Source organism: Callorhinus ursinus, unplaced genomic scaffold (assembly GCF_003265705.2).
Source record: "Callorhinus ursinus isolate GAN/ISIS: 27379988/994484 unplaced genomic scaffold, GSC_fseal_2.0 scaffold11, whole genome shotgun sequence".
Taxonomy (NCBI): domain Eukaryota; kingdom Metazoa; phylum Chordata; class Mammalia; order Carnivora; family Otariidae; genus Callorhinus; species Callorhinus ursinus.
The window spans coordinates 25598136-25610769 of record NW_027397073.1 but is presented as its reverse complement, the minus strand read 5'-3'; the positions used below and the strand labels follow the sequence as shown (position 1 = coordinate 25610769).

Genomic DNA, 12634 nt, shown 5'->3' with positions numbered 1-12634 from the left:
TTAAACTAAATAGATAAAACAAGAATTAAAATACAGAATAGAATTCTGTAAAAACTCAGCTTTCTAAGTCATACATTTTTATGGTGCTTGTATTTGGTTGTAAAGAAAGGCTTTTTAATCTGACAATTTTAAAAGTTAGCATCCTATAAAATAAAAATCAACTCACATTTGTAAACACTTTGAAGTTGACAATATGTTTTTACATGAAGAAGTTATAATGTATAGGTAAGATACATAGACAAATGTATTATTTATAACTGTTAATGCAAATTATACAAGCCATCACATAAAAACAATGAGGAAAAAATTCTCTCAAACTCTTAAAATATTTTTCATTTTAAGTTTTTGTTCAATATCGAACTCTGAACTTTCACACTGTCCTTAACACAAATATAGCCTCCCTTCCCCTGCTCTCCTGCAGTGGCCCGGCAAACTTGGAAGTAAACCAAGTCAGGGAGAAATTCTATCTTCTTACAAACATATAAAGTCATACGAAGAAGTAAAGTTCATAAAAGAAAAAAGCATGGGAGGAGGGAGTTAATCAAAAATCTTACATAGTTCTAATGTAACATTATGCATGATCAGTTTCCTAAGGGCCTGAAGACCACCATTCCGCAGTGCTTCCCATAATCACTCAACAGCAGAGCTACAGCTGGATTCTGAAAGACTAGTATAACTGTTCGAAGGGGGGAAAAAAGATGGTAAAAGAAAACTCCAATTATAATAAAATCACCTCTTGGGAAATAAAGCCTCATTGGATAATCTGACAGGTATCATGGTCAATTACATTGTGTTCAGAAAAGAAGTTTTGTGTGTTGTGAAAATGGTAATGTACCATCCCTCCATTCTCATATATTCTATCCACCGCCAGCCCCACTAACCTTGGACTCCCAAGTTTTCAAAAACAAGAACACAGATGGCTTCTTTGACAAGCAGACTCGGTGAGCTCCGCCCACTCTCACGGCCTTTCACGCTCCAAAAAGCTCTCGTCCACCCGCTCTCCTTCCAGCAGTCACATTTTGGAATGATCCTAGGGCTGCTTGAGTCCTACTCAGATGTATGCAGGAACAGTAGATCTCTTCAGAAACTAACATGTTACCCTGCCCAAAATGAAAACTTTATTCTCCCAATCTTGCTAACCCCACCTCCTCCGGGACTCTGCAGCTCTTATTTTTAAGAGGGGGTTTTAGAGGAAAAAGGAGCAGCCTTCTGGGGCTGACCAGACTGAGAGCTGATGTGACAGCAATGTGGTGCTGACGTCCTGTGAGGCTCAGAAGGCCAGTGCTGCCTCTTACCTGCAGTCAGCTCTGGTGCAGGTACTTCCCTGGCTGGTCTGCCTGGGCCACTGCAACACTCCAGGTTGGGCCTCTTGATCATTTCGAGACAACTTCAACTACCTTAGTGTAAAGTCTGGACCTTGGGAAAATTTGTGCATCTCTGATCCATCAAACTCCGAACATGTGGGCTCTTCTCACTGTGCCTGCTCTTCATTCTGCTGATGCAGAGGCAGCTCTATCTGGCCTCTCACTTGTCAGCCATTTTCAGGTGGAAGGCAGGTCCAGTCTTTTTATTTCCCAAACCTCAGCAAGTCAAATGGGTACGTTTTCCTGAAGCCCCTCAATGTGGATGAAGGATAGGAGAAATGCCACAGCATATACTGCGTTCTGCAAAGAAATTCTCATATGGGATCCCTCTTAACAAGCTCCTGCATTTCTTCTATAGAGCCTAGAAGTGAGTGATGGGTTAATCATAGCCATAACTGTCTCTGGAATCCCGTCTGCAAGTCCTGCATCTGAATGGTCTATTGCATCTCAGTTTTGAATATAGGTTACTTGCAATCTACTGATCTCAGATTTGGGGGTCTCTGAATAAATACCAGAGGAGTTCCCATTTGAACATTCTGTTACAATCCTACTTCCAGGGGCGCCTGGGTGGCTCAGATGGTTAAGCATCTGCCTTCGGCTCAGGTCATGATCCCAGGGTCCCAGGATCGAGTCCTGCAACAGGCTCCCTGCTCGGAAGGGGGCCTGCTTCTTCCTCTCCCTCTGCTGCTCCCCCTGCTTGTGCTCTTTTGCTCTGTCAAATAAATAAATAAAATCTTAAAAAAAAAAAAAATTCTACTTCCAGGTAAGATATAAGGTCATAGCAGGCTAATGCCACTGTTGCAACAACCAGAGGAAAAAAGATAACAACAACAACAAAAATTGTGCAAAAAGACAAGGAGAGCTGCTGACATAACCAGATCAGAATGAATCGAAGTTGTAAGAAGGAGAGGGCGCCTGGCTGGCTCAGTCGGTTAAGCGTCTGCCTTGGGCTCAGGTCATGAGCCCAGGGTCCCAGGATCGAGCCCCACATCTGCCCCTCCCCCCGCTTGTGTTCTCTCTCTCTCTCTCAAATGAATAAATAAAATCACACACACACACACACACACACACACACACACACAGGAAAAGGAAAATATTCTAGGTGAACTGAGGACTGCCTGTCATTCCCCTCCCAGAGCTCGTATGCAGACTCCAGGAACAGGGTGAGGGTCAGGCTTGATCTGGGAAGAGAAACACTACTGAAGAAAATAAAACTCTGAACAATCACAGGATTCTCCTCCCTCAAAGATGTTTGCCAGATTGTAAAGATGCAATCCATAGGCGGCTCAAGAGCCAAACTCAAACCATGGAAAGAAGGACAGAAGTGAATGTCCTACGGTGTTTGTGGCAGGTGAAAGAGGCCTGTCAGGCTTTCAATCACAATCCCAGGGAAGCCCTATTCAAGGAAAAGGTACGAGCCAGTGGTAGACTGAATCACAATAAATGGCAACCGAGCCCCAATCCTGCTCAATCCCCACTTAGATTAAGGGGATCAGCCCCTCTATCCACCTGACATAGGAAAGGTCAAATACTTTTTGGGGAAAGCATCACTTGCAGCACCTGTCATTCCCTCATATGCAATATGGCATACCAACAAAACTACATGGCACATCAAGAGGCAGGGAAATGTGATCATCAAAAGAATGAAGAGACCACGACAGAAGCGGGTCAACAGATGACCCAGATATTAGAGTTGGCATATGGACTTTAAAATAACTATCATAAATATACTAAAGAAAATTCAGGAAACCAGAGATGACAAATTTCAAATGAGAGTTGGAACCTACAATATCAAAGGAACATAATAAAACAGAAAAAGACAGTATTTTAAATTAACTTATTGAATGTGTTTAACAGCAGACTAAACAGCATAAAACAGCATCAGTAAATGCAAAGTTAGGTCAACAGAAAATATCCAAATTGAAAAAGGAAGGAAAAATAAAAGAATGAAAAGAACAGAACATAAGAAACATGTAGTATCCAGTCATTTTAGTCCAAGTACCAGAGAGGATTTAAAACCAGATTGCAGGTTACCCTAAACTGGTGTTTTATTATTACTTTCCATCTCCATGGTCCATGTGTGGTGCTTTCTATTTCAGGTCCCTTAGTTGGTGGTACATTTACTCGTGAATCACTAGTGGGGACCACAGAGGCCTGGAAACACTCCACCGCAAGACAGGAAAGAGGAGTGAACAGTACGGTTAAATGTTGTCCCCAATAATTACGATCTTCCCAGAATGTGGTTAGTAACACAGAAACGGTCTGGGCAAGCTGGAATGGCTCCAGATACAACTGGAAACAGACCAAGGATGCTGGCAAAACAAAAAATGGTTGTAATTTCTTAAATGCCTATTATTTTAGCTAGGTTCATGAATGTATTCTTTAAAACCAAGACAGTACATCAATGGGGCAAAAAAAGTGGAGAGGATGTTTAGTGCATCAGGTGTTAAACGCTACATTTACAGAGATTAATCAATCTGGGTACAATTCAGTAATTTTATGAAGAGACAAGAGTCCTACAGCAGGATGTTTTCCCTGATAAGATAAATAATAAAAATGTCCTAGGTAAGAATATATCCTCTACACAAAAGAGCCCTCAATACCAGCGTCCTGCAACAAGAGCATCCTCAAAACACCTAACTGTAACTGTAGGTACGAGGTAAAGGTTAAAGCATCTTTCAAACTTGTTTCACAGGGCCCTACACCTTCCTCAGAAGGGCTTTCTCAACTTACACACAGAACACACAGAAAATGACAAACTGAAGGCTGATAGAAGGTAGCTGTGACCCGCAATTTCACAGTTCTCATTTGCAGCTATAAAAAGTCTCACTGTTCTGACTGATTTTATGAATAAATGTTATACATTTGAATAAACTAAATTCTACGTAATGCAATGTCGCCTGGCAGAAACTTTTTCTAAGCATAGACAATACAATTTAATGTCTACAATTTAAGTCCTCTTAGAGTAACTGGAAGGAGAATGAAGACACAGAATATCTGAATAGTTCAAATAAATCACACTCATGATTATAGAGCTTCACAATTCACAAACCAAATTTATATTATTTCAAAGGACCCAAAAGTAGTACTGAGGAAATACTCAGGCAGTACCTACCACCCCTTTTTCACAGATGAATATTAAAAAGTAGTCACATGCCTCAGGATCCACATTCATCCAGGACTGAAGTGGACTCAAAAACAGGTTACCAAACCTCAAATTCAGAGTTCTCTCACATTCTCTCTCTCTCTCTCTCTCATACACACACACACACACACACACACACAGATACTAATAAGTTGTATGTACCTATCTATGAATGAGGGAGAGAGGATTATTCTTACTCTCTTCTGAAAAATTAAAAGGAACTAGTTTAAGAAGAATTGAAGGATACCACTGCTTGGGTTTTTTAAAAAGACTTCTCTTTAATTCTTCCTGGGTTATACAGAAAAGTAAAAGAGTAGGAATATGAAGTTAGAAATAAAAGTTGACAATCCATTTACTTAAAGTACTCTGATGTTTAAAACTTTAGAAGATGGAAAACAAAACCAAAAATCAGTAACAGCATTAAAAAGAAACATATTATCCTGAAAGGATACATAAAAAGCGGATAATACAAGGATTTCTGAATAAAGTGGGCAAGGAGATGGGGGACACTAGGGTAGGGGAGACACTTCCCACTGTATCACAGGTGGGTGAATTCTGAATCATGTATACATACTACTTTTTGTTTTTAAGGAATACACTTTTTGAAGGAAAATACAGATATAAATGTATGTATTTCTAAAAGAATGTTAACAAAATGGAAATATAATTGCCCTTTAACAGAAAAATGACTTCAAAGGGTAAAAAAAAAAAAGTAAAGACAAGAACAGTTCAAGTACTGGGAAAAAAAAAAGTTTAAGTATCGCCCAAAAATCCTATTTAAACATTTAATTGTGCTGGCTATAAAAGTAAAAAACTTTTATATATATATATTTATACATATTAAGAAAAAACTACAGGACATTCCTTTTCTTAGATTATCCATAAATAACCACTATTAACAATTTGGTGTATTCTCTCTAAAGATTCAAGGTTAAGTGTTAACATTTTCAGAAGTATGTTTTATCAAGTTAAGAAAATTTCTATTTCTAATTTGTTAACATGAATAAATATGGAATTTTATAAAAATCTCTTTCTAGAGGGCGCATGGGTGGCTCAGTCAGTCAAGCGTCTGACTCTTGGTTTCATCTCAGGTCAAGGTCTCAGGGTCCTGAGACCCAGCCTGGCGATGGGCTCTGCGCTCAGCACAAAGTCTGCTGGGGATTCTTTCTCCCTCTCTCCCTCTGTGCCTTCCCCACCCTGCCCGTGTGCAAGCTCTGTCTCTCAAATAAATACAATCTTAAAAACTTCTTTCTAGATCCATCAAGATAATGAGTTGTTCTTAAATAGGACTATAAGGTATCTCATATTAATAGATTTCCTGTAGTTGAATCATACTTGCATTCCTGCAATAAAGCTTTCCTAGTCATGATTTTGTCACTTTGTTTTTAATAACTCTAGTTTCTGATATTTATAATTTTTGCATCTATTTTTATAAGTAACACTAGTATAAACTTTTATTATTCATGTTCAATTCTGGTAATGAGCTGGTAAGTTTCTTTTATTGTGAGAGTTAAGAAAACTAAGGGTCAGGATTGGGATTTTTCTAATTCTTTGCCATTACGAACAAAACTGAAATGAACACCAGCAATCTTTGACCATATTCCTGACAGTTCCCTTAGGATGAGACATCAAAAATGTGATTTCATGGTCAAAGCACCACCCAAGCCCTTACAATTTATGTTTATGAAAATGAATTCTTCATTCCTACACATTTACATATAATGGATATTGTAAAATTGCCATGTTACACCTCACAGACTCTTACTTTTAACTTTAGAGTCTCCAACCCTACAGCAGGTTTGGATTTTGCTTTATTGTAGATAATACAGACTAAAAGCTTTTTCTTCTTCTGGTTGATTCATTACCCAAATATCAATGCCATTCTCATTTTATGACGGAGTTGTCTTCCATTCCTTGGTCTCAAAAATGTCTGAGATATAAAAGCCTCATGAAGCTTTATTTGTACTATTCAGCTCATTGCAGCTTGACAGGTGAAGTTCTACCAATGAATCACTTCGTGTCACCACATTCGACAACGGGGAAGAAGCAGTGACATGTATGCTAACTAGTTTCTATCCCTTCAGAGACAAAGCTATGAAGGCTGAGTAATTATATGAGGGGTGGGAGGGACATGGAGCCAGGACTGTTTCTGCCCTTAATTTAGTCTCACTTTACGATTAAAAGAAAGGGGGTCGAGGGTGAAGAAACAGTTAACAGTCAATGCAACAGATATTTTAACAGAAAACATTTGCCATTTTTAAAAATTAAGTAATTTATGTTTCATGTTCATCAGATGAACTTATTTGTATTTTTGGGTTTGTAAAACCTTAAGATTTTTTATTAACAACTTTCTTGCAATTTTAAGTACATAAATTTATACAGTAAATCCATTCTGTATCATATGTTAAATAATTTTTCCTAAACTACGGTTTGGATTTACCCATAATGGACCTTTCCTGCCCCCACTCCCCAACCACTCTTTAGTTGTTGAGAAATAACTAATAATCTAACACATATTAACTGTTCTTCTACTAAAAACAAAACCAACTCTATAAAATATACGGGACCAAACCATAGTGTAAGAAGCTTCAATTTCTTGATAGACAACAAGTGGTATTAACAAATCTACATTTCTTACCAAAAAATCCTCCAAAACACAAATAAACACCCACCAAATTAGATAAGCCAAATTTCCAAGCTTCAAAGAACTTCTGACTGTAAAAAACACAGTAACGGTCAACCACCACTTGACTTTCACTGTTCAGGTAAAAGAGTAAAAAAAAAAAAAAAAATTGTCTTTAATGTTCGAAAAGCCCTAGAATATGGAAAAATCTTAAAAATAGGGTATACGAAGAAGAATGGAAAATAGGAAAAGAATGTTGACCAAGGTGACGTGCACATATCTGAATCACCGGGCGCTACCTACTGTATCACTGTCTCCTTAAAGGAAGGGACGGTGCAGCTCTCCTCTCAGCTCCACTCAGTCTAGAACCACTGCAATGCAATGGCAGCCTGAGGGGGGCTGCACAGAGCCGTGGCTCCCCGGCTCCTGGCACACACAGCTTCTTTGGAGGAGGAAGAGAACCTACCAACCGGTCTCCCTGCATCCACTCTCGACAGTCTCACAAACCATTCTCCTCCCTGCAGCCACATGCCGAGCTGAGACTCTTCGGTGACTCCACCTTCACCCACGCTCAGGTTGAGGTTCACCTTGTCGTTCCTTACCACCTACACAGCCTCAGCCGAGCCACATCCCGCCTCCACTTTACAGCCTCCCAGGACACCATCCAGCTTAGCACCCTTCAGCAGTGCTCCCCTTAGCGTCACTCTCAACACCACAGGGCCACTCTGGGAGAACCCAGCCTCCCCTGACTAAATCCCTCCTTTACACCCACTAAGATTCAGCTCTGGCATCAATCTTTTTCCAGAAGGAAACTCTCCACAAGCTGCAGGGTGGGCAAAATTCTTTTCCTCTGGACATAACTCCCTGAGCACACATCTTTCTTAACACCTACACTACTTATGAAATGATCTTGATTTTGTAAAGTTTATCTCCCTTACTAGAAAACAACTCAAGAGCAAAGACCATATTTTATCTCCAGCGAGGAAGAGCATTATCACACATGTAGTGGGTGTTTTTGATAAATGTTTACCGAACTGAAATTCCAGGCACTATACAATGAAAAATTAGCAAATGTAGCTTGGCTTATTCTTAGCCAATTCATTACCAAGTCCTGTCAATTCTACTCCATCCAAATCTGTCCACTTGATGTGTTAGCACAGCCACCGTGCCAGTCTACCCTGCAGCATCTCTCATTTAGACTACTTTACTAGCCTCCTGATCTCCCTCCTTCCAGACCCACTAATCCAGTCTACTACCTACATACACATACACACACACAGCCCCCACTTCTTAAATAAAAAAATCTGTTTAAAAATCTTTTTGCTTTCTATTATATTTAGTCTAAAATTCAAACGCCCACTGTGCCTTACAATGCCGTATTATCTGACTCCTTCCAAGTTTTATACTCATTTGGTATTCCTCCATCTCTACTGGGCTCCTTTTAAAATCCTCCAATACGATAAGCTATTTCTCACCTGTCTTTACACTGGCTCTTTCCTCTCCTAGAAGACTCTCCCTTCAGCTAGCTGCTACTTCTCAAAGCTCAGTTTAAGTGTCACAATCCAATCCAAAGCAGCTTTTTTATCCCTCAGTCATGGTTTTCTTTGTACTCATTATCATCTCAAATTATATCAGTTTACCCACTTGCTTGCTTAGTAGATCTACTAGTGTAGATCTATGCCTCAGAAGAGGAGGAACTTTGTTTTGGTCAGACTGTACTCCCAAGGGCCTAGAAATAGTGCCCTGCATTCAGCAAGCCCTCATAAGCATTTGTAAAACAAAAGCATAAACAAAAAAAGTGACTCTTATTTAAGATATACGTGAAACAAGTAAAATAAAAGAAATGGATAATTAACCTACCAAATAAAGCAGGAAACATTCTACTGTTAGTATCTGTAAGTAGACAGGCTGGTGTTACTGGGATCTAGTATCAACAAGCATCCAGACTGTATTTTCCAAAGCTCACTGGAAACCTGTCAATCAAGTAGCATGGTTTCATGTGCTATATGCTAGCCCACATGTCTGACACTACCAGAAGTCATTTTAGAAAATGCTATATGCTGCCACTCCCCAAAACCCTGCAATGTTTACCAATAGTAGTGGAACACTTAAAAACCACTTGCTACTTTGTTAAAGAAATGGCATTTCTGACAGTGGTACTTATCTACAAGTAATTAAATTTACACTAATAAAACTTCAACCTCTTAAGTAACAGGCCCTTCTAAGACAAGAGGTAGGTAGGTCTTTGCGCCAGGTTCTGACTCTCTGGACATCTAAGAAGCTGCCCCCTAGACTGTTCTTTCTAAGAAGTAAAGCTGCAACTCAAAACAAAAATTATATAAATAAAATTCACCACAGTGTTAGCTGCCTCTGTTAACTCTTATATTGACTGGACTTTTGACCAAGGTGGGAGAAAACTGTCAGTCACCACTGCACTATGAGAGGAAAAGCCGTGACTCTTTATTCAAATGTTGTTCAATCACAGAAATGTGGATAAGCTACAATGAAGCATTTAGGCAGTGAGGGTAAATGAAGGCAGTGAAGATAAAACAATACAACTAAGTATTTTATTTTGCTTGATTAAACTTCATTGTTCAAGAAAAATGACTTGTAAAACAAACAAGTCTTAACTAGTCAAACAAAACTGAAACGCCTAGAGTGGTCATATGTTTTAATAATCGCTATTCACAGGTGACTTTACAGTAACAAAATTTCAGTAACTTTCCTTTGGCTTCCTTTAAGCAATTTTCAACAGTATGACCACAGAAGTTCTGCTCTATCGACACTTACCTTGGTATGGTGACACATTTAGTATTACAATTTTGAGTGGTGATGGCTTTCTCAAGCTCATCTAATCGTCCTGTTTTCTTTAGCTTCTTCACCAAACTTTTAACTGCTTTCTCACACCACTTTTCTTCTTGTCCGTTCTGCTCTCCTCCGCCTGCTCCTCCAGACCCACCGGCTGATTTCTTCCATCCCAGCAGCCTTTTCACAACCGGTGGAGTGAATGGCAAGATGGACGACATGCTCTTACCAAAGGCCACAACCCGCACTGAGAGAAGACGTTCCTCTACCTAACCTAGAAAAGATACGGAAGGGATCGTTTAGAGGCTAACTTTAAAATCCAGTCATAACTTCAACATTGTCTCTAAAGCAAATTTGAAAATGAGACAGAAATTCAGATCATCAGAGCAGACTTTCAGAAGTCATCTTTTTCTCCCATGACAATGTCTTTATGACTTTAAAGCAACTGTGGAAATAAACTCTAAAAAACAAAACTATGTTATAAGTGGACAAATACAATAATTTTGCAAGCAAAATCTTTACCAACACTGGGCAAATTTATCACTACAAATACTACTTCATTTTTAACTTTTAATAGTGTCAATAATTAAAATATTTTCACCAAATAATGAAAACCAATTCACCAAACATTAAAACTTTCACCAGAAAGTTTTTTTTTCTTTTCTTTTTTTTTTTTTTTAAGATTTTATTTATTTATTTGAGAGAGAGAGAATGAGAGATAGAGAGCACGAGAGGGAAGAGGGTCAGAGGGAGAAGCAGACTCCCCGCCGAGCAGGGAGCCCGATGCGGGACTCGATCCCAGGACTCCAGGATCATGACCCGAGCCGAAGGCAGTCGCTTAACCAACTGAGCCACCCAGGCGCCCCAAGTTTTTCTGACTTTTTAGGACACTTAACAAAAATATTCTTAAAATGTATTAAGTCTACTCTCCCTGAAGTTTTAAGTTTTCATAACTAAGCATCATAAAGTAAAATCTAAAGTTGTAAGAAGGGAAAAGGCATCATGTGTGAAGTAAACAACAAAAATTTTAAAAAATAAAGGTAAATACAGTTTGTGAAGAAATGGTTTGGTTCACTTTTATGATCCCTTGAGAAGACTTTAAGTTAGGCCTCTTTTCAAAAATATTTTTTCATTTTTATCTAAGTAACAAACAATATGTGTCATGACTAAAGTCAAATATATATACTCTTCTCACACCGAAGTACAATTCCTTAAAATCTTTTAACTTTGATTCTTGCTATTTATACCTCAAGTAAGAGGCTCATGATGGTATCCCTTGAAACATCAAGTTTAGGTATTATCTACTGTTTTTGGAAAATGAGGATTTACATGACAACCGCTCACTTTCCTCCAACCTGAATAATTATCTCCCAAAGGTAGTTTTGTCTGATGAGATTGGTGGTAAACTACTATATAATCTTCCCTTTTTGTACAACTCTTTGTTTTCCCCAGTTAATGATCTCAGTTTTTCATGTGCTTTTAGTTTCCTATGAGCCTACCATAAATTCTCCCCACACTCTTCACAAGTGGATGACTTTAATCTCAAAATAAGCGACAAGATCATTTACCACTTGAGGATGGAACTGGAGAGCTGAGACTTGAGAAGAATGAAGATTTAGAAATGTAGCTCTAAGAAATATCTACAGGGGCACCTGGGTGGCTCAGTCGGTTAAGCGTCTGCCTCCGGCTCAGGTCATGATCGCAGGGTCCAGGGATGGAGCCCTGCGTTGGGTTCCCTGCTCAGCGGGGAGTCTGTTTCTCCCTCTCCTTCTGCCCCTCCCCTCTGCTCCTGCTTTGTCTCTCACTTTCTCTCTTTCAGATAAATAAATAAAACCTTTAAAAAAAATCTACAAAAAAAAATCAGCTAGAATGAAGCAGGTATTTCCAGGCTACAAAGTAAAACGTATAGAGGAGCCCCATTTCTAATCAGGATGTAGAAATGACAACAGACCATCATTTCACCCTAACAATCAAAACAAGCCAGATAAGGCTACAAAATCATGTTTTTTCTGAACCCATCAGAGTTCAGGATGCAAAGTAACCTAAGTGGAACTAAATTCCAGAAAAGTGCTGAGCCATGAAATAGAGGCCCACAAATGGTTCCTTACCTGGTGGAGTGGCTAAGGAGGAAGAATCCCACCCTAGAGGAGGGTAAGGAGAAACCAACCTACTCTTTAATAAATGTCAATAGCAACATGTATGCTGACAAGACATACTAAAATTCCGAGGATTTCACAGAGCAAACCTGTACCATCCAACCACTCATTCCCACTACATGCTTGTCAAAGTATGCCTAAGGTAGGGAGAGAGGCCTAGAAAGCTGAGAGATGCCCTAAGAAAACTTATGGTCTCCCTCAAATGCAGGTAATCTGTCCTCTAACAAGGAGGGGAAAGAATGGGCAGGACAAATGAGAGAAATCAACCCAAGAGATCCCAGACATTCAGCTACCAAGAGCTGAGGTGGGGCAGCGGAGCGAAGAGAAAAACTTCCACCAGACACTCTGGACACTGAACTACCAAGGCTGGATTAGGGAGGGGCTACTGCAAGAAACCCCTGGAAGATGTTACTAGCAGAGAGAGATCTCACTCTGCACAGAAGCCTGGGGTAAGTAAGGCTAGAGCAACAGGAAACGCAGAATGACCAAGGGATTGACAATTGGGCTGTAAAGCAGAGAAACTGCCCCAGGTCAAGAAAGC

The 12634-nt window shown here is 39.5% G+C and overlaps 1 protein-coding gene across 7 annotated transcripts in view; it reads right to left on the bottom strand.

The window, feature by feature from the left end:
- Window positions 1–12634, bottom strand: part of SMAD2 (SMAD family member 2) — an 83152-nt gene that overhangs the window by 49346 nt on the left and 21172 nt on the right. For all 7 annotated transcript variants that reach the window (XM_025886416.2, XM_025886414.2, XM_025886415.2 and 4 more), the window contains one exon: window positions 9923–10211. In XM_025886416.2, coding sequence (XP_025742201.1) covers window positions 9923–10158 — 236 coding nt within the window. In that variant the 5' untranslated portion in view covers window positions 10159–10211. The remainder of the gene's footprint in view (window positions 1–9922; window positions 10212–12634) is intronic.